This window comes from Labeo rohita, chromosome 7 (genome assembly GCF_022985175.1).
Source record: "Labeo rohita strain BAU-BD-2019 chromosome 7, IGBB_LRoh.1.0, whole genome shotgun sequence".
Taxonomy (NCBI): Eukaryota; Metazoa; Chordata; class Actinopteri; order Cypriniformes; family Cyprinidae; genus Labeo; species Labeo rohita.
This window is the reverse complement of record NC_066875.1, coordinates 15,595,883-15,619,376: the sequence shown is the minus strand read 5'-3', so window position 1 is coordinate 15,619,376 and position 23,494 is coordinate 15,595,883. Positions and strand designations below refer to the sequence as shown.

At 36.3% G+C, this 23,494-nt stretch overlaps 2 protein-coding genes across 2 annotated transcripts in view; both read right to left on the bottom strand.

The window, feature by feature from the left end:
• Window positions 1-15,003, bottom strand: part of stim2b (stromal interaction molecule 2b) — a 55,976-nt gene extending 40,973 nt beyond the window's left edge. Inside the window, exon 1 of the mRNA XM_051115367.1 lies at window positions 13,837-15,003. Within this exon, the coding sequence (XP_050971324.1) occupies window positions 13,837-13,984 (148 nt within the window). The 5' untranslated portion in view covers window positions 13,985-15,003. The remainder of the gene's footprint in view (window positions 1-13,836) is intronic.
• A 2,679-nt stretch (window positions 15,004-17,682) lies between these two features.
• Window positions 17,683-23,494, bottom strand: part of tbc1d19 (TBC1 domain family, member 19) — a 33,854-nt gene continuing 28,042 nt past the window's right edge. Inside the window, exons 20-22 of the mRNA XM_051115689.1 lie at window positions 22,652-22,767; window positions 22,308-22,378; window positions 17,683-20,162 (exon numbers count right to left, since the gene is read on the bottom strand). Coding sequence (XP_050971646.1) covers window positions 20,088-20,162; window positions 22,308-22,378; window positions 22,652-22,767 — 262 coding nt within the window. The 3' untranslated portion in view covers window positions 17,683-20,087. The remainder of the gene's footprint in view (window positions 20,163-22,307; window positions 22,379-22,651; window positions 22,768-23,494) is intronic.

Sequence of the window (23,494 nt, the reverse complement as noted above, 5' to 3'; positions counted from 1 at the left end):
GGACCACGTCAACTAGATGAACCACAGAGACAGATCATCAGTAAGGAACTTGTCACCTAGACGGCCGTGGGCGCAAAACCACAGGAACCAGATGAGCCCTCTACAATCTGACTTTGCTGCAACATGGAACTTTTGCATTATTGACACACTATCGTCCTATTTAATACTGTAAAGTTGCTTTGACACAACCTGTTTTGTTAAAAAGCGCTGTATAAATAAACGTGATTGATTAATTGATTGATATTTTACAAAAATGCAGCAATTTGGCTTTTATTCATCTCCCAGAGCCGTGTGAGGCACTCTTTATTATGGATGGATGCACTTTATTGGACTTGTTTTGGACTGATGAAGTGAAACACCCGCCCATTCAGTGATAAAGCTTGGAAATGCCAGGATAATTTTTAATACAACTCCGATTGGATTCGTCTAAAAGGAGGAAGTCATAAACACCTAGGATGCCTGGAGGGTAAGTAAATAATGGGCTAATTTTCATTTTTGGGTGAACTATCCTTTTAATGTTAATTTTAAACTAAATATTTGTAATGCCCTGTATTTAAATATATTTGTAATTACACATATGTTACTTTTATATATATTAACTTACATATTAACACATAAAGGTGTACTTCTTTACAGCATGAGTATTGCTTACGTTAAACCTTTTTAAAAGTGTACTCTCTTTAAGTACACTCAAGTGGTCTTATATTTCATTAATATATATTCTGCACATACAGTAAAAATATAATTTTAAAATTTGAAGTTTGACCATATAATGATAGTTGGGTGCAATAGAGCTTGAACCAGAACATTCAGAAGTAAGAAAATCATACTGGCTCGGAATGACAATACGATTAGGAGTAAAATGTTGACACTGACAGAACTTACATTTTTGCATGAACTCTCTCTTAAGCACAAAAGTATACTCCACTTTTTACGCATATGCGAGCAACAGCGGACAGTGTGCATGTCATAAATTTCATCTTCAGAATAGCATGCACACTGCCTGATTTTTGTAAACGCACAGGTCACACATGCGCATTGAAGTTGCTTTGCAGTAATCAGTTGTTTCACAAGGTGACAAGAGTGTCATGGGCTTTGTTTTCTACCTGATCTCATGATGAAAACGTACCTGTGGGAACTTTTTCGCAAGACGCAAAATATCTACCTACAAGTACATAATTGCAGTTTCCAATAGAAATGAACACTAGAGGTGGTAAAACAGCAAGCACTTGTAATCTTTCCGTACAGAGTTATGATTACAGCTTCACACATTTTTGCTTTCTGGTGTTGACCCCCGCCAGATTACGACCCCCCCTAGTATTGGTAGGTTTAGGGTTAGGTGTGGGGGAGAGGTTAGGATGAGGCAATCATGTAGCGATTTTAATGAGAAGGGATAATAATTTGGCAGGGAGACGAAAATGGACACAACACCGGACATAACAAGCTTGCTCGGTAGCTCAGCCGGCACAGAATTGGACTTAGGACATGGAATCGTTGGGTACGAATCCTGTGAAAAACATGTCTCATGGTGAAAGAGCTGAAAGATGAGAGATCAAAAAACAAGCTAAAGCAGCATGCTTATGATTGCGTTTTTACATCACATTCACTTTTGCTCATACTATTGGGTAGGTTTAGGCGTAGTGCAGAAGGTACATTATTTTAAAACAGAGCATTAGAGTTATAACACCACTTAATAAACATTTCAAGTCAGAACTGTGGTGACACATACAAAACCAACATCACATAAACATACCATATGTACGTTCATCTGTTCCAGGAAAAAAAACAAAAAAAACACTCTTTTAGTGCCACTCAGTGGACATTTCTATTGAAAACTGCAGTGATATCTACTTATTGGTATGCATTTCGCTAGAAAACGAAACTAAAAAAAAGGAACAACAACAACAAAGAGGACATCGGATGCCCATTTTCTACAAGTTGGTATCATTCTTCATGAAATATCTGCAAAATACTTTGGTCAAAATTCCTCAATTGTCGTGTAAAACAACATCCTTTTTACCTCGTCAAAAACAGCTCTGTTCACAGCAACCCGTTTCGGTGCATGGCTCTTTAAATGATAATGAGCTACTGCTCACCCCACCCCTCTCTTCTGTTTTTTTTATGTATTTGGTAATCTACTACCAACAAAGAGTCTTATTTTCACTTTTACATCCAACTATAAAACACCTGCATTGCTTACGAGACGTTGTTGCTACAGCTGCTCGAGTGCGGAGAAAAAAAGTGGCTGAGGGTGGAAATGTGCAAATACAGGACAGTCCGTCAGCAGTCGTGGGCAGAGCTTGGCTAGTATGGTGTCATATTGCTCAGAATATCAAAACGGCTTGATAATTAAGACTTTTTAGGGATTACAAAAAAGGAGTGAATGGATTTTTATCATTGTAAGGTGGTTGAGTCCACACACTGCTAAGACACAATTATATGCAAACACCATGTAAAAGTGAATTTTACATCCGACATCCCCTTTAAAGGCTTTTCTGTGCAGCCTGTTCTGTTCAAAGAGTGTTCTTTCACTCCAGCCTATTTCACTGCTCAACTCATTCACACAGTCACCTGTCAAGAAGAGTTCAGACTTCAGAAAAATCATAAATAGATTCACTGATGAGTGGAGGGAACCGACTGTGACAAGCATGAATGCTATCTATCAGGATGTTCTAGCAATGCTATACTAAGATTAAGGTGAGAATGTAGGTTAGAGTTAAGGGTTAGTATTTGTTGCATTTATGTAGGCAATCAGCACTATGTGTCATTACTGATGAAATCTTTAGAAGCAGCTACAGAGCGGATTGCGTTTAACTGCTTTGGGGGGAAAAACATGCGTTTTAAGACACGACGTAGCAAAAAAAGCAGTATAATAACATATCAACTCTGACTCACTTAAGCCCTGTATTAGAAGTGCTCTGATGCTGCTTCCAGAGTCAGACCACGCTGCTTTTTTCGTATCAGCTCAACTAGCAATAAGGAAAAATAAATAGCTTAATAGCTCTGTTTGTTTCAAGACACTGTCTTTGGAAAACAACTACTCTGGCACAGAGTTCCTTTTAATCAGACCAGATAAAGAGATTAACGGACAAATTAATGAAAATGTAAAAGGACAACAACAGTGTATACACCAGTGCTGATGCTATTACAGGGAGACTTTGCGGTGGACACTGAGGTAAAAAACATTCAAAAGGTTTCTAAAGTCAACATTAAATGGAAACGGCAACTGCAATCTCTTGTGTCGATATACATGTCATTGAAGATATGCCATTGCAGGGGGATGGGCATGTTAATGTTTTTGATTATTAATATTAATAAGCATTATTACTATTAAGAAGCAGGATTAGGAGCTTACTGAGGCAAAAGCAGGGTTAATAGTAAATAATGATAATTAGTCACCAAATGAAAGTGTGAATGTGCACAGGTATATTCTTAATTTTTTTTAAATATAAATTATCAATTTCAAACTGTAAATAAAAAAGTATATAATACAATGTAATGCTGAACAACAATTTAGAATTGTATTGCTATTTTCAGTTCATCACTTCACTAATAGCAATATTAATTTTGATACATTTTAGTCATATTTGTCAGCGGTGCACCGGTTGAGTCTTGGCTGAAGCAGATTCAAGTCTGGATAGTGTAGCGTTACGACTTTTGTTTATTATGAAAAACGATCCGTGTTTAAATCCTGATCTGTCTCGTCTGAATAAGCATGATGCCTCTGTGTCATAACATTATTTTAGCATTCGTGTAAATGCATTTATTCCGCCTCTGTGCACTTTAGATGCAGTTTCTGTCCTGATAAGCTACTATTTAGAGAACGATAACCATTATATGACATGGAGTACAAACACAGTGGCACCATCTAAGCATTTATTGTATTGCTATTATCCAGTCATTAGAAACAGAAACATACAATACCCTTGTAATTTTGGTATTCAACAATTCTGTTTTCAACATCCTAATCACACTGAGACAGTCTCATTTGAATCATCGGTCACGTTGATGGCAAACCCACTAGTCGAATTCAGTTACAAAAATGTCGCATTTCAGGTTGGTCTACAGTTGAAAGGCCTACATGACACAATCAGCATTTGAAAGGCAGCTTTGACATTGATGCTTACTTCCTACTTCACACTTGCGTAATGATGATATCTCGGTCTAAAGAGAGCGAATAAGACAAATACAGATCATCAGACATCATTTTTTAAAGGAAATAACAATTCCCAGACTTCCAGAACAGCGTGTCCCTCTAAGAGGCAGTTTATTTATTGAGAAGCTAAACAGTCTAAATACACAAAGGCATAAAGTGTGCGAACAACCACGTTCACTGGAATATCACTAAGGGGATTTCTTCCAACTCATTCAACAAACCTAAAACTGCAGGCAACTTTCAAAGAACCTCCTCACTACTGTGGGATTTTATTTATGTTAGCTTTATGAGGAACTGTGTACTGCAAATGTGGTAAACAAGAAAGGGCTTTTCAGCCTCTTAAAAAGCTTGTGAAGCAAAGTTCCTTTATAATATAGTAAATATCTGTAGGTCACCGAGAATAACTATCTAGTTATCTAATTTAATTATTTAATTCAATAAAGGTAGAGAGGTGTTAAAAAGTGAGAGAAATTCTTTTGACATCTGGTTTCCTCTTCCAACTTCAACATCGTCCTACATCGCTGTTTTACCTTTTTTTTGTAAAGAGCGTTTGATCTTCTTTGCATGATGTTGAAGGTTCAAATGTGATGGGAGTTTTTCGACATACCCTAACTGTATTGACCTGGATTACACAGAAGTCACGTGTGCATTGCAGAAAATAGACGAGTGTTTGAGGTTAAAAAAAGTATATAAATTGTTCATTTGTGACTGATCGTTTAGCTAGATAAGACCCTTCTTCCTCAGTCAGCTTTAGAGCCCTTTGAAGCTGCACTGAAACTGCATTTTGGAAGTTCAAACTGGGGGATACCATTAAAGTCAACTATATGGAGAAAATTCCTGTAATGTTTTCCTCAAAAAAACGGAATTTCATATCGACTGAAGAAAGGAAGACACAAGCATCTTGGATGACATAGGGGTGAGTAAATTATCTGTAAATTTTTGTTCTGGAAGTGAACAACTTCTTATTGTTGACTAGTGATTAGAGATTCATTTTTGGGTGTCACTACTATCACAACTATCACCATCCAATGTGATTTCATAATAATTCATATGTATTTTACATGAAATATGGTTCTACAAAACGTACATTTATGTTTTTACAGAAACTAAAACGTACAATACTGACGTATTTACAGCATCTAAACCTACAATACTGACGTGTTTACAGGATGTAAACGTACAATACTGACTTACACATGAATCCTTGTGAATATTAAAATCGCAGCACTGATTATATTATTTTTGTATTCAGTTGCCATATCAATAGCATTGTTTTCAAATGCATTATTAAATTGTTTACTTTTATTCGGAATATAAAATGATAATATTTCATTCTGTTCTGTGTGATTTATGCTGCCACTTTGGAGAATACATCATTTATAAGACTACACTTTAAACCTTTAAATTGAATAACATTTCTACAATTGTTTAATACTTATCATGTAATGTTTACTTTGTTTGCCACGGGACATGCTGTGACTGACAGTACCATAAAATACACCAAAAATGCAACATAATTACAAGGAATCAATTTTATTTGTGCACTGCAATCCAAATCTTCAGAATCCATACGACTGTGATGAACAGAACCACATCTAAGCCTTTATTCAGCGATCTTCATCTCCATCATGAACAGCAACCATAAGCAGCAATACCTGCACTAACGCACTCATTACAAATTCAAAAGTTGGCGCTTAAAAAAAAACTTTACAACCGGTTTTACGCCAAAAAAGCTCATTGGCTCTCACCTGCTTCATCACAGACTGCAACATGCTGCGTTTTTTCTGAGGTGTGTTTAAATGATAAATGCGTGCCTTCACGGAGTGGATCGGAATAATAATCCGGATCATATTATCAGCAATTAACAACTTAAATTCTGTTCTGCACCTCATACAAAACTATTATAGTCCACCAGAGAGGACTGCGGCTGCAATGCATCGTCATTTGGATTACTTTTGGTACTGCTTTTAACATTTTTTATAAATAAATTATTGTGATTGCATTTATCCGTCTGTCATGTTTTCTTTATACTGTACAGAAATAGTTATGGTTATGTTTAGAGGTAGGAGTGGGATTAGCAACTATAACAAATAACTTTTTAATGCTATATTGTTACAAAAATGGTAATTTCCTTGCATATTTTGGTAAACTACATTTTATATTAACTATAAAATGAGTAGGTTTAGGTTAAGGGTTAAGGGGTCTAAAAAATCTAAATCGCTTATCAATAAAATGACAAAAATGCACTGATACAAATATCGTAATTATATAAAAGATTTGTAAATATTTTACGTTTTTTAGCTTAAAATACGTAGCATTACATTTTTATGTTTTAAACATTAAAATACATCCAAATTGTATGTATGTTTCAACATCAATAAAAATGTGCGTTTTGTGTTTCTAAATGTTACATACTGATACCCATGTATAAACAATGAGATCGGCTGCACTATTACGATACCAGTTTCCAAATGGATTAATCTCCTGATTAAACAACACAGATAAAGAGAATGTCAACACTCATTTCAAGTTTATCAGTATTGACTGGATAATCCAGACATTATTCATGGACAAGATCAAATCAACCCTGTTTGCTCACAAAAAAAAAAAAAAAATGCTGTTTCAGCTTTCAGAGTTTTGCAATTTAAGGTGATTGCAAATTGCCTGCAGACACTAATGGAACTAAGAGTAAAGGACTACCAATACATTTTAGAATAGTAAAGTGGAAGAAATATTGTATTATGGCCTGAAGTGACCCGTTCAGCCTCTCATTTTGTAGGACATTCATAATATGGGACAGAGACCAAAAAGCTACTCAAATAGATAAACAAATCCATCTAAGCCTCTAAGACGAAGTGTATTCAAATGATCTGAAGGACACAAAAAATAACAATCGACCTTTCACTCAGAGCACATTTGTTATGATAGTCATCTGTGCTACAGGAAATTCCTTCATTACTGTGCTTACAATTGGGAACCCTTAACTGAACATGTAGCCTAACACATGCCACTCACACAGACACAAGCAAAGTCTACTCACAGTGCTTTTGCTTATGTGCTCTCTATATTTCTTCAATCCTTTCTCTTCTGAAATGGTATCATTTTCTCAATGTTTCTTGCATACACATGCATATTATCAATGGCATCCTGCAAAGCAACAGATGACCACAGTCTGGATGGGAAGTGGGTCGCTGGGTCAACTCACAAAGAGCCCAAAGTCAAACTCCCAGCATACACACACATACAGTATCTCACAAAAGTAAGTACACTCCGCACATTTCAGCAATCATTTTAGTATATCTTCTTAAGGGACAATACTATAGAAATGAAACTTGGATATATTTTAGAGTAGTCAATGTGCAGCTTGTATATTTACTGTCCCCTGAAAATAACTCAACATACAGCCATTATTGTCAAAAAAAGCTGGCAAAAAAAGTGAGTACACCCTAAGTGATAACAGCATTATGTCATTTAACCATGCAAAGCCACGTGTCCTGTTCATCATGTTCATGTTTTTTTCTGCTTGACAGGACCATACAAAGTTGTGTATCTTGTATTAGAGCAGTTCAATTTTGGTGCTTTGAGTACAATTCTCTCATGCTGACCAGTGGATGTTCAACAAGGCACCTCATGGCAAAGAACTCTCTGAAGATTTGAGAATTAGAATTGTTGCTCTCCACAAAGATGGCTTAGGCTGTAACGGGTTCAGTAACAACCTGTAACTGAGTTACAGTACTGTGGCCAGGGTCAATACAGAGGTTTTCGGAGACGGGTTACATTCGGAATAGGCCTCGCAAGGGTCGATCAACGAAGTTGAGTACTCATTCTGTGCGTCAGGTGCAGAACCTGGCTTCAAACAACAGATGCATACTTTGCTTTAGAGGTTTCAGCCATATGCTGCACACTGCAACAATCGGTTTGCATCGGTGTCATCGAGAAGGAAGTCTCTTCCGAAGCTGGCTTACAAGAAAACCCGCAAACATTTTGCTGAAGACAACCTGTCCAAGAGCATGAATTACTGGAACCATGTTCTATGGTCTGATGAGACTAAGATAAACTTGTTTGGCTCAGGTATCCAGCATGTGTGGTGATGCCCTGGTGAGGAGTACCTTTTTGTGTCTCTCCTACAATCAAGCATGGTGGTGGTAGCATCATGGTCTGGGGCTGCATGAGTGTTGCTGGTACTGGGGAGCTGCGGTTGAGGGAAACATGGATTCCATTATGTACTGTACATTTCTGAAGCAGAACATGATGCCTTCCCTTCAGAAACTGGGCCGAATGGCAGTTTTCCAACATGATAATGACCCCAAAGATGACAACTGCCTTGCTGAGGAAGGTGCACGTGAAGGTGATCTGACCTGAACCCTATTGAGCACCTATGGGGCATCCTCAAGAAGAAGATGGAGACGCACCATGTGTCTAACATCCAGCAGCTCCATGATAGAGGATTATAGAGGATTTGAAAAGGATCCCAGCAACAACCTGTGCAGCTCTGGTGAATTCCATGTGTAGAATGATCAAGGTAGTGCTAGATAACAATGGTTTAAAACAAAACATCAAACTTGTCAAAACGTTGGACACAGTTTTGACAAGTTCACTTAGGGTGTACTCACTTTTGTTGCCAGCTGTTTTGACAATAATGGCTGTATGTTGAATTATTTTTATGGGACAGTAAATATACACTGTAATCACATTATAATTATTGGGCATTCCCTACATATCTTCACAAACCATCATATTTGTTTATAAGTCATGTACATTTTTTTTAATCAAAATATTCGGTTCTGCTATCTGTCAACGTTGTGCATTCTAGCATCATGTGTGTTACCATGGTGGTGTTTTGTTTTTGCATGACAATGTTAAAGGACAATTTTGATAACCTTTAAGTCATCACATGGCCTTTCATTATCAGTACATTTTACAGTAATAAACAGATTTTAACAGCTCTAATGGGATTGTATACTGACATATACACAGTTAGGAACCAGTAAAGTTCTGGCAACCACAGCTGCAGTTTTTCAGTGCAGAAAACAGTGTAACTAAGAGCTCCTGTCTGTGTTCCATTAAGCAGCACACAGAATCCAAATATTCCTCATAGCTTGTATCGCAAGAAGACTACACCCTTATTGATATAGTAGGAACTCAACAAAGTACACACAACACTTTTAAGCTATGTAAATAGGTTTTAGCACAAGCACTTAATTTGTCACTCAGCAGTTTTGTCTGCCTATAGCCAGACTACACCTTTCCCTGCCGGTGTCACAGCCTGCTGCTCAGGTTTAACAGATTTTATTTAATTTGATATTAATTGATGCTTGCGCATTGACAGTAAATGAATGAGGAAAGCACAATGCCAACACAGATGCAATGTGCCAGCAACTAAATACTTGCTCTGCCACCTCCCTGACAATGAGAAGAATACTACCCAAGTATATATATTTAGTTACTAGGTTTAAAGCCTAATGCCACAAAACTCATACTACATTATCACTGACAATGTTTTAGTTCTAGGTTAATCATGCAAGTTTATTACATGATTTACTAACACTTCATTTATTCCAACCCTGTATGAGTTTCTTTCTTTCTTCAAAAATAAAGATATTTTGAAGAATGTTGAAAACCAAACAGTAGCCATTGACTTCTATGGTATTTTAATTTGAAAGTGAGTAAATGATGACAGATTTTTTTTTTTTTTGGGGGGGGTGAATTATCCCTTTAACTAAACTCATCAGTGACTAGAGAACAATACTGAACACAGTGCCCACTCATTTCCCTTGTCATTATAATAAACGTGTTTGTGTAAGACTCATTTGGAGGCTGATAGTAATCAGCTCCTAAAGTAGGCTGTAATAAGGTCTCATCATGTAATGGTCATTAGTGTTCAACAATGGAAAATACATTTTCAAAAACTCCAAAAACGTACCTGTATTTACAATTGCATGCATTTTCCAGTTGAAATTAACACTAGTGACAGTGAAACACCAACTAATTGTATTCGTTTTCATATATATTATGACTGCAGGAGCAGGCTATCAATTAAGACTTCCTAGTACAATACTACACTTTGACCTCAAACTCTTTAGTACACTTTAGAAATTTTGTGAATGATTTGTAAACTAATACGCATAATCAGCTCCATATGTATGGCTTTAATGAAGTAGTAAACATGCTCCGTAGCTCACCTCCACAGTATTGCACTTGTGATACAGAATGCTTCAGTATGAGTCCCCGTGAAAATGAAAACAAATGCATTTTTATTTCACATTTGCTTTTGTTATCACTATTGGTTGTGTTTAGGATAGGATAGGTTTTATTGTAGGTTGTATGTTATTTTCAAAGAATTAACCTTTTAGCACCACTCACCGACATTTCACTTCCGAACTGTAACAAACAACTTGAAATGTTGCCAGATTCACATTCATGTGTTTCTGGTAAAACTGAACATGCTTTTAGCACCACTCACTGAACATTTCAATTTGAAAGTGTCATGAAACTTGCAGGAAGCAACATAATATCATTTCATCATAGACATGTTTGTCCGATGAGCCTGGGTGGTCAATGTTATATAATTTGAAAACTGTAATACTACTGTATGCTGTAGGTCAAAATGTGATTACAAACACTAGGGGAAAAGACCAACGTTAACACTAAATGCTCAAGTCATTGTAGACTTCAACAACCCCCTTAAAACCAGAGTTAAAGGAGAAGTTCACTTCCAGAACAAAAATTTACAGATAATTGACTCCTTTGTCATCCAAGATGTTCATGTCTTTCCTTCTTCAATCATGAAGAAATTATGTTTCTTGAGAAAAACATTTCAGGAATTATCTCCATATAGTGGACTTCAATGGTGCCCCCCAAGTTTGAACTTTCAAAACGCAGTTTATATACAGCTTCAAATGGTTCTTATCTATAACCTGAAATGCTCGTCTTGTCTCGTCTCTGCGATGTGCATCCGTTGTCTGTATAATCCGGGTCAATACAGTTAGGGTATGTCGAAAAACTCCCATCTTGTTTTCTTCTTGAACTTTAAAATCATCCTACATCGCTGTTTCACATTTGATCTTCTTTCAATGTTCACTTTGTAAACGCTGGGTCGGTACTTTTGCAGCGATGCAGGGTGATTTTGAAGTTGGAGAAGAAAACGACATGGGAGTTTTTCGACATAACCTAACTGTCTTGAACTAGAAAAAAAGAGTTCACAAAGAGCTAGACAAGATGAGTGTTCAAGGTCAAGAAGTATACAAATTGTTCATTTGTTTTGAAAATGACCAATTGTTTCGCTTCTTCATCGGCTGGGATCATTTAGAACCATTTGAAGCTCAATTGAAACTGCATTTTGAAAGATCAAACTTGGGGGCACCACTTAAGTCCACTTTATGGAGATAAATCCTGAAATGCTTTTCTCAAGAAACATAATTTCTTATCGACTAAAGAAGACATGATCATCTTGGATGACAAGGGGGTGAGTAAATTATTCGTAAATTTTGGAAGTGGACTTCTCCTTTAAGAAAACCCCAAGGTGCAGCGCAGTTATAATTAGGGGTTTCCTTCATTCAAGGGGTTTGCTGCAGCTGGGAACAGTGATGCACTTGTTGTATTTAAACAAGTATGCATACCAAGTGTCCATTAGAATGCACTAAACTCTGGCAACAGCTGAAACAATTTGTCCAAGCGCTTTAATTTCTGATGAGTCAATTACCATTTGCATGCAGGTTATTTACCCTTCCGATTAAGTCTGCATTCCTGCATGACCACAGATCTGGATTACATTCATCATATGAGCAGCAGTGTGTAGCTCTGTACAGACAGCAATCTGTCATCTCACCCTGTGTCCTCAGCAAGTGCGCACTGACCAGACTGCTGCCTGTCAGAAACGATCTACTGTCATTAAAGGCATGACTAATATTGGGAAAACAGCTGTGGGGTTATGAACCAGAATAGGCTGACTGACGGAATCAGTCCTGTTTGTTTATACATTATGCACTCAGTATTAGCATGGTACAAATTCTAGTTCTTCGTTTATTTTTTTTTAAAACACAATTTATTTATTTTGTAAGACTTATTTGTTTGATATTTGAAAGACGGATTCACAGAGTGTCCTAAAAGCTAGCATTCTATCCTATATAGTATATAGTCAATTGAATATTAATTCAAAGGGCCAAAAACTTTTTTAAAATCTTATAGAGCGACCCGGGACAACATTTCCAACATTCCCAGTCTTTCCCATGATGACAGCGTCCTATACAATTGTGATAAACAATAGTGATATCTGCCAATATTTGGACATTTGTGACCCTGGACCACAAAACCAGTCTTAAATAGCATGGGTACATTTCTAGCAATAGCAAAAATACATTGTATGGGTCAAAATTATCGATTTTTCTTTTATGGCAAAAATAATTAGGATATTAAGTAAAGATCATATAAATATATCTGTAAATATATCAAAACTTAATTTTGGATTAGTAATATGAATTGCTAAGAACTTCATTTGAACAACTTTAAAGGATTTATTTTATTGATTTTTTTTTTTTTTTTTTTTTTTTTTTTTTTTTACACCCTCAGATTCCATATTTTTAAATAAGCGAATCTTGGCCAAATTTTGTCTTATCCTAACAAACATTACATCAATGGAAAGCTTATTTATTCAAAAAATTGACCCTTATGACCCTTATTTGAGAATTTATTGTCATCAGCTGATGAATGGGTGGTATCCCTCATGGTTTTTGACAAAAATATTTCTATACCTAAAATAATGGTGCAAATTAATAATTTTCCAAGATAGAAATATTACATAATTATCCAATACCAATACTGGAAGTTGACAAAAATAAGTTGGAGCTTGAATGGACATGATACTTGATTAGCCTTGTGCTAGTTACTAGCAACTAAAGCATGAACTAGCAGCTAATGAGTACTTACTAGTAAAACTCGTATAAAACGTTAGCTTTTAAGAGTGGAATGGTTATCTGTCACTTAGGATAGTGACTAGTAGCAAAAGTGGCCTACTGGTGACAGACTTGACAGACACCCATCACTATTAAGTGCTAGAATAATCGATATGTTAGTAGTGAAACTGAAAATAATACTAGTCATTACAGGGTTATAATTTAGTTACAGAAAAAATACTAATAACAAAAATAGATAATTTAAAGAAATAAATGTCAAAATAGCTTGCCATAGCGAACATGGTTAATAAACATGTATACACTTTCAACTGTTTAGTGAATATTGTGTAAAATAAATGTCTGTTAAGCAATCTACAAGAGAATTCTATCAGCCAGTGGCCATGGAAAACCCCGTCTGGTGGTTTCTCCTCATGGAGGTGCTGGCTGATGACAGTGCTGTAAGGAGGGGGTTCCTCCTGCTCTCTCATGCCAAGCGTTTATTGGTGGAACAGCAGGAATTCCATTTGGATGTTGTCCTGACCTTCATCACATTCATAAGCAGTCACTCCTACAGCCAAAGCATCAGCTTCTCTAAAATCATCCAGAACTGATGTGAGGCTGGGAAATGACACTATTAGCATTCCCTGATTAACACCCATCATAAACAGCACTAACAATCGACTATGTGGACAGTATTTGGAGTTACTAAATCACCCCTCGACAGACAGAGAGAGAGAGAATAAGGCAGGCTGATCAGATTTGTGGTTTCTTAGGATATAGAGGTCTTACCTGTAGGAGCAACAGCTGCTGCTGCTGCTGCTGGATCAGGAGTGACTCGGTTCGACAACTGACTCGTGTATGAACTCTCTAAGCCCAATACCGCAGAGATGACGAGTCCACGCAGCAACAGAACCGCTGCCCCGGACAAGAAAGTCATGGTGTGCAAAAGCTTTCAAACGAACAATAAATAAATCAACAAGAGATCACACAGTATTTTCACCCAGTGGATCGTCAAAACGAATCACAAGAATGAAACGTGTGATTTGAACAGTAGTTAGACAGAAAGCACCGAGTTTAAATACCCGAGAAGATCCAAGCTGTAAAAACGTAGCCAAAAAAGAAGTAATCCAAGCTAAAAAACGACCTAAAATGCATCCACGCTGTCCAAGACGTCAAAAGAAGATCGCGAGGTAAAACTCCATCCAAAAGAGATGGTCAACTCTTCTAATATGACACATTGAAATAGACATCAGAGCATACAGACATCAGATCCTGGACTGGGTTGGAGGATCTGGCTGTATCCTACTTTAGGATCCAAACAGACAAGTGCAAACTGACGAGGAATCCCCTGTTTGAGAGGAGCTGAAAACACGCATTTTTTCTGTTAGAAAATACCCCAGTGAGTCCAATGCAAATATTCCAGTTCTACACTGGAAGTAACAGCAAATAGTCTCGGTACATCCACAAGACCCGGCAGATTTCCAGCATATTAAACGCCTCTGAGAACGAAAGTGTCAGATCCCAGTGTGCCGTTTAATCCAAATCCATCGGGACCATCCAAAATACACGCGTGTGCCGTTCATGTCCAAATATTAACCGAGTTTAAATGTCAAGTCCGCATGACTGCGCCTGACATGAGGGCTCAGGTCTGCCCACTCTGCCTTTGCTAGTAGATGCAGAAACTAAATTCAGGGGGCGGAAGTCCGTATGCAAATCAATTGACAACAGGACGCCGGCAGTTTGATTCTCCCTCTTCGCGGATCTCGCCTAAAACTCTCTCGTATGACACAAAACCAGCTGCTGCTGTGAACTGGAGGGGCTGTGTGCGGCAACAATGGGCTGTGTGCTTGGCTGACTATCGGTATGCATAACAAGAGCACCAAAGTTGCTCGGGAATGCTGGCGCCTCCCGGAAACAGCCAGCTCTATTGTTCATCACTTCCCACTTTTATTTCTCCCATCGCGACACCACGCAACAATTTACACCCAGAGAATCATCCAAGTTTTTCTCCTCGCTGCGGGCTGCGATTGGTTGAGCGATCCCAACATGGCAAAATCTGATTGGCTGACAGCGTGAGAGAGACGTGAGCTTTGAAAAGGCAGACCGCGGGTGAAAGCAGTCAGCCAGATAATGGGTGTCTTCTTGTTGAAAGATAATGTTCACCTGGAATATGATGCTGATTTTTCCGTGTGGGTGTTTTTTCTGCAATGATGTACATACGAAAATGATGAATCGTGCGTACGATTTAGTATTAAAGTGTGGGTTATTTATTTATTTAGCTAGCTTTATGATTCAAATTATGTGTATATCGCATGAGATGAAGACTTATGAGTCTTCCATAAAAAGCTGTTCAATTCCACATGGAGCAGGTCACCCCCTCATCAACTCCGCCATGTTCACATCACATGACCAGAAGCCGATTGGTCAGTAACTTATAATGCATTCACTTTTAGACGCTTTACATAAAAGTAGACTGTAAGTAACAAGCAAAGCATTATATACTACCATTCCAAAGTATTTTTTAATTGTTTGGTTAATGTTGATTTTTGTTACAGTGTAATTATACATTTAAGTACTGAGTAATGTTAATTAACAACACGTACTTACTATATGGTTATGCATAATTATTTGTTATTATAATAGTAAATATATGTAGCATTTGTAACAAGGAGACCTTAAAAAGTGTTACCAAATTTTTTTTTTTTTTTTTTTTTTTATTGTCTCTTATGCTCACCAAGGCTGCATTTATATGATCAAAATACAGTAATATCGTAAAATATTATTAAAATGTAAAAACCTTTATTTTATCTGTTTTTTATCTAATTAATTCATTTGATGGCTTAATTTTCATCAGCCATTAGTGGCTTGTTTTCAGTGTCACATGATCTTTCAGAAATATGGTTTGCTTAAAAAACATTTATTATCAATGTTGAAACAGTTGCATTCTTTGATGAATAGAAATAAAAAAAACAGATATCTTAGAAATCTGTTTTGTAACATTTTAAATGTTTTTACTTTCAACTGATCAATTTATTGCATCCTTGAATAAACGTATACATTTCTTTCAACAACAGCAAAAATACATAAATAAAAATCTGAAATAAAAAACATATTAACCATATGGATCAGCATGTGTGCGAATGACCTATCTAAACTAAATCAGTACAAATTAAATAAACAATACGTTAAAATTAAATATCCAAACAAGCAGTATCTGCTGGAATGTTAAAACACACACACACACACACACACACACACGTTTGTTTTTGTGAATTGTGGGGACTTTCCATAGACTTCTATAGATTTTATACTGACCAAACGATATTGTCTATCCCCTAACCCAACCCTAACCCTAAACCTAGCCCTCACAGAAAACATGTTTGCATCGTTACACTTTCAGATAAACATCATTTACTATTTTTAATAATTTTTTAACGGTCCCCACAATGTCAAAAATTTCAGGTTTTACTATCCTTGTGGGGACATTTGGTCCCCACAATGTAGCAAAAACAAGTACACACACACACACACACACACACAATGCACAGCCATTTTTTTTTTCGGATTTAATCGAAGAATGTTCATACGAATGTGTTATAGATAAAAGAGCAAAACAAAAAATAAAGAGATTTGATGTGAAGGCATCAATAAGTAAACTCGCTTTATGCATCCAGGCCAATAGGTGTCAGTATAAAGTGCAAAACCACTAATGCTATGGAAACAAATAAGAATCAGCAAAACACTAACAAAAGCTTGAGTGCAGCTTTAAGTATCACATATAGTCCGTTCAAAAAGTAAAATGCTTTCATATCATGTGTATCAATATCTTTATTTAATATAAAGTTTGAAGTTGATGACATTTAGCATGTTAGAGTGCAATTAATTATTTGTGATAAATTCACAGCTAATACTCCCAAAGCAAGCTCCCTTAACATCCTGCATAAAGGTTTCAACTGTATCAGCAGGACAGGACGGCAGTTATTACAGAGGTCTAAATATATAAAGGTGCCCAAGAGAGAGGCAGAGGAAATGTGATAGTGCCTGTCTACAAGACATGTTTCGGCGAGGAGCAGCGCTTTGGTACATTGAGGGACCGCTAGGGGTGCGCTGCTCCCATGGTGACTGAAAGTCCGGTAATAACGGGACAGGGCGTGGGAAGCTGTGTAAACAGGTGGCAGATGTACCGAGAGACCAGTGTGGGGCAATGGGGAGTGAAAAGAAAACGGACGAGTGGCATAATTTGATATGAGGCACAGAGGGAATGAGAGGGGCAGGCGGATAGAAGGAGCAGATGTCAGAGAGCCGCTGGAGTTTGCTTAAGCTGGGGGTCAACTTGTAGAGTCATGAATGATGCTGAAATTCATGGGCTGAATGCACTGTACAGCCTGTACAAAATAAGGGTCATTCCACTAAACAGGAGGGATATTTGTCTTCATATAAACGTGTTCGAATGAATCTAACAATCTACTGCTGACGCAAACTTTTACTAAATATATATAACACGTGTACATATACAAACTTAAAATCCAATTACACAGAATCACTAAGGAATTCTGTTACAAATAATTACAGAAATTAACAAAATCTAGTCGTATATATTAACGTAGGGAAATGTAACAATTGCACTTAACAGCATGAAATTACTGTTTAGACTGTATTGAATTAAATTTATTGAAATAAATATTCATGGTTGAAATGCATATAAATGTCAGGCAATGTAAGAGTTGCTCTTAACAACGTGAAATCGTGTTTATACTGTACAGCTAATACTGAATGAATAATGAATTAACAGTTTAAGATATGATTCAGGCAATTCTTATACATTTCTGCTTCAGAAAACTGCTTCCTCATACGAAAATCTGATGTATGGCAATATATGTAAAACACATATATATATATATATGTCCATGTATGGATTACAGAGATATACAAAATATATGTCAGATACTTGTACATATATGCAACATATATTTCAAAATATTACAAAAATGTCCGCTTTCAAATATGAAAAAAATTATATCTAAATTAATAATAGCTCCTGTCAACAACAGAAGTAACCTATAAACAAATGTTAGTGTAAAGAAAATAAACATTAGAGATAAAAGATAATAAACATTAATTAATTGCAATTTGCATCAAATATGTTATATTATTGGACATGCAGAGATGTGCCCCCGTTCTCGAAACAAACAGATGTACAGACAACAAAACACAATTCATTTGGTATGACTTCAAAATTACCTGCATTTCTCTTTCAAATCAATAACATTTTTTGTCGATCTAAGGTAGTGTAATTAGATCTGCGTTTATTAACAGTCACACGAAACAGCCATTATGCAAATATGAAAGGCAAATACGTATCTCCATCAGTGCTGCTTCTGTTATCCAAGGACATTACACTTACGTTCAAAGTTTGATAAGTGCTTTCATCCAAATTCACTGGTACTAAGCCAAAAGGATAACCATCCTATCCAAGTATCCTAACTGCAGTAGATGGCATCTATTATCATTTTAAGACTTTCACTATTCTTAAGATCCTTATCTGGGAATCTTTATTAGTTACACTGCAACTACAAATACTGTTTCTAGTACAAATTGTACCATTAACATATAAAATATATTTCAGAATGAACCTCGTTATCATGGAAGACTTTTTTTGTGTTTTTGGCCAATATGCAATTCTAGGGCATTATATTATATAAGAGTAACCAGTGTTATTTTAAAATTATTTATATATTAGTATTTATTAATTTTTGAACTAGCTTTTATTATATATTTTAGACTACATTTTAATTTTTGTAAAATAATATTTAATTGTAATTTTTGTAAAATAATATTGTTTTTTTCAGCTTTATTAATAAAAATGACTTGTAAATGTTTTAGCTAGCAATAACAACATACAGTATTCTGTTAGGTTTGCAGTGATAATATAGCGTCAACGTATGTGACCCTGAACCACAAAACCAGTCAATAAATAAGCTTTCCATTGATGTATGGTTTGTTAGGATAGGACCATATTTGGCCGAGATACAACTACTGTATTTTCAAATTTGGTATATGAAGTTGCAAAAAATAAAAAAAAATAAAATACTGAGAAAATCTTCTTTAAAGTTGTCCAAATGAAGTTCTTAACAATGCATATTACTAGTTTTGATAAATATACAGTAGGAAAAAATATTTTCATGGAACATGATCTTTACTTAATATCCTAATGATTTTTGGCATAAAAGAAAAATTGATCATTTTGACCCATACAGTGTATTGTTGGCTATTGCTACAAATATATGTGACTTATGACTGGTTTTATGGTCCTGAGTCACATATTCATAACATTCCAAAATAAGAATATGTTTTAAAAAAAGGTATGTTTAAGATTTAAAAAAAAAGACAACATATAATTCATAAATTATTCTGTTCCTAGTGTTTTTCCCCCTTGTGTCACTATTGCAGTTCAAACAATTCACTGGAAATCGTCAACCTGGTTCAACCTGAAATGTGCCATCTGCAATTCACTGTGCTCCTGTAATCAAATGCATTTCTATGTAAAAAAGGAGCAGCGTGGGACTTATTTGGAACTCACTGAATCTTGAGAGGCTGTTACATACAGAACCAAAATGGTGGAAGAAATTATGGATTTATAAATAGGAGGAATCAGTTACGTCAGGTGAAAAGTAAAGTCGCTTCATAGCTAAACATTCTGTCATGTTTTACTCATCCTCAGGTTGTGCCACACCAACACTTTCATTCTTCTGTGGAACATGCAAGTACATATTTTAAAAATGCTTTTGTCCACACAATGGTAATCAAAACTGTGTGATTACCAACATTCTTTAAAAAAAAGCTCCTTTATGTTCCAAATAAGACAAAGCCATACAAGCATACTAATGTTATACGAATGTTATTTTGGAATGACATGACCATTAGTAAATTTGAGTTAAACAGTTTAAAGTTTTGGGTGAACTATCCCTTTAAAGTCAGCATGAATACAAAATGGACTGGAACATCCAGTCACCACAGCAGACAAACGCACAGCCTGTTTCTCAGACGGAGGTGGCGAAGAGGAAGATCTGCAGCAAGGGCATCACCTTCAGGGTTGAGAGGTCAGCAAGAACAGCCTGCAAGGAGAAGAAAAATTTGAGAATGAAAAAACAAAGGCTCTTTCTAGCCATGTTCTATGTAAGCATGGCTGTAGATTTAAGTTAGTGTCAGGCCCATCATGGTAAACACTTATAAAAGCGGCATCCATTTAGATTGCCTGGCAAGAAAAACACCAGAACACCCCAAAAATGAAAATTTTGTCAGTAACTACTCACCCTCATGTCGTTCCAAACCTATATGACACTCGTTCATCTTCAAAGCAAAAATTAAGATATTTCTGATGAAATCTGAGAGCTTTCTGACCCTGCACAGACAGCATGCAACTACCACGTTCAAGGCCCAGAAAGGTAGTAAGAACATCATTAAATAATCAATGTGACATCAGTGGTTCAACTGTAATTTATGAAGCTATGAGAAAACTTGTTGTGCGCAAATAAAATGAACGACTTTATTGAAGAATTTCTTCTCTTTTTAATGACATCCTTACTACCTTTCCGGCCCTTTAATGTGGTAATTACATTACTGTCTATGCATGGTCAGAAAGCTCTTGGATGTCATCAGAAATATCTTTATTTGTCTTCCGAAAATAAACAAAGGTCTTACAGATTTCAAACGACATGAAGGTGAGTAATTAATGACAGAATATTAATTTTTGGGTGAGCTTGGTTTAAAATTAAACTTCTGAGCAGTGTTGTATACATCACAATGCTATTGAATATGAATAATGAACCTTTTGCATATGAAATTTTGCTAAAGTGACTGCACCTTCAGCCAAACTACATGCATAATACATGCATGCATAACCACCAATCCAGTTTCACAAAATGGTGTCCGCTGGCCCGCACTGATGCGACTCAAGAGCTTGGAAGGTGCTAAGAGTGCATCCGCCTCCCAGGAGCCACTTGGGCGGGGGTTTTCAGAAGGAATCAAGTGTTCTCAAGCTTCGGTCCTTATGGAATTGGAAGCAAATAAATTTAGAGGCCCCTATCAGGTTAGCAAGTCTCCTCTAATGTTTCATGACCAGGCCTGGGTGCTAAAAATACAACGTGTTATGATACTTTCTCCAGTAGGGACCAGGTGGTACATAAGCAAGCAGATACTGTCCGGCAGCATCTTCACAGTGTCCTGGGGCCCAGGCCCGTGCGTCACTGCGGGTTACAGCCAGAATTAATGAAAGCAGGTCAGATGCACTTTTACTACAGCTGTCAATCAAGCAGTTGCATGTGACAGCATCCGACAGCGCAGACCTCTTAACTAGCATAGGATGCTTTCATAAAAATTGAACGTGTAGAAATTAATTCCTAACTATAACATGTTGGGCTTTTGCGTAATAAAATGTTTAGATCCTATCCGTCAAATTATATAAAAGCACCTCTGATTTCGAAGCAATACGTTTTCTGGGTTAAGCTAAATTAGAATTTGTGGGATGATTTTAAATAATCTAGATGTGTCCTTTGTTTTCTTAAAACAAAAAAAAAAAAAAAAACAATCTTGGTTACTGTTACATATATGAAAATGGGAAAAAGTGGAATCTTCATCATCACAAAAAAAGTCCAAATGGCATGAATTCCTATTAACGCAACTGGACTTCAGCTGAGAAGTCAAAGAACATTTATTAAACTAAAATTATGTTAACACTCTAACGGTTTATATCTTGTATCTATACTGTTTATATAGTGAGTATCTTGGCCTATTTACTTCCATTGTAAGTGCCTCACTGGAACACAGATTGTTGTGTTTATTCAAAAAAAAAGAAGAAATCGATTATTAAGGACAATTAATAATGATAAAAATGAAGGACATCATGCCATAAAATGCTTCCTATTGATCTTAACTTTTACTAAACACAATATAAAGAGTAGAGGTAATGAGTTATAATCTGTTACGCATATAATGGCACTGAAGGATACATACACACATGCTCAGTATACAGTGTCGACAGTTAACTGTCATGCTAAAGTTCCCATCACATTGGACATCACATCTTCTAAACATTTTAAAGACTGGGGTGTGGGGGACTTGGTCCACTTTTAAATGTGGTTATCCCAGCAATTTTGAAGCATGTGCCTTGGGTGGACTGAGTTACTAGTGTTGGCTGTGAGTGAAGACACTATTTTTGTATTCCTTAGCACTCGCACACACTAACACACACAAGTAACAACCTCAGCTGATGCCAGTGATGTCACTTCCATTAGGTTTTCGGCTCGGAAGGCAAAGACGGCAGCGGCCAGGACTGAAAAAGAGGGACAGACAAACAGTCATCGTCCAGGAAACTGGGTGTATGCCATATGACTGACTGACCCTTCTTATTTAAGTTTGCACTAATGTAGAGGTCACATTTTCAAAATGAAGGTAAATTAAAATCAGTTTAACACCTCGTAAGCACAACAATTAACTACTTATCCAAAATTAACTGGGCATTAACTCTGACTGTATTCAACAAGCGATTTAAAACATTGAAGTGACAGTAAAATTTCATGTTTCATGTTCAAAAATATCGATTTACCTGCTACTATCTCTAAGGAATCATATCCAAGGATGCGGTCCCATAACAATAGGAGCTGGTCAGTGGACAGGTATCCTGAGAAGGCTCGAACTATCCATTTAAAGGCAATTCGCAATCTAAGAAAGATGCACATACATGCATACACTGAGAAACATTCACCAAAACATACACACGGTATAGACCTAAACACTCAAATTTTATTTTCTATCACAAATGTTGAGGTGAGAGACTTGTGTGTGCATATTTCAGCCACTAGATGGAGCTGCACTGTTACAATGTAATACTGTTGACTGTGGTGACATGATCATGTCAGCTGGAAACTACTGTAACATAAACCTTATGTGAGTATGTATAAGAAATGAGACATTAATGAACATTCATCCATGGGATTAAGAGTAAATTATATTTAAAATATCAACTAGATTTTAACATTTTCAAACAAAATGTCGTTTTTAGGTTGTTACAGGTGTTTCAGCAGGAAACTAAAGGAAAGTAAAGTAAGCTTTTTATGAGTATGTATAATAAATGGGGTCTTAATGAACATTCACAAATAAAAATAATAATAAACTATTGTTAAATATCAACTAGAGTTTTCAGAAAAATGCAGTTTTTTTCAAAGATGTTCCAGGTGTTTGTTTTGCATGCTGCAAAAGATATTTTTGATGAAGAGTCAAAAATATTTTAATTTGTGTTCTGAAGATGAACAAAAGTCTTACTGGCTTGGAACAACATGAGGATGAATAATTAATGACAGAATTTTCATTGTGGGGTGAACTAACCCTTCGATGATATGGGGTTAGAACCAAATTAGATTAATCAATTGTATACAAAAAAAAAAAAAAA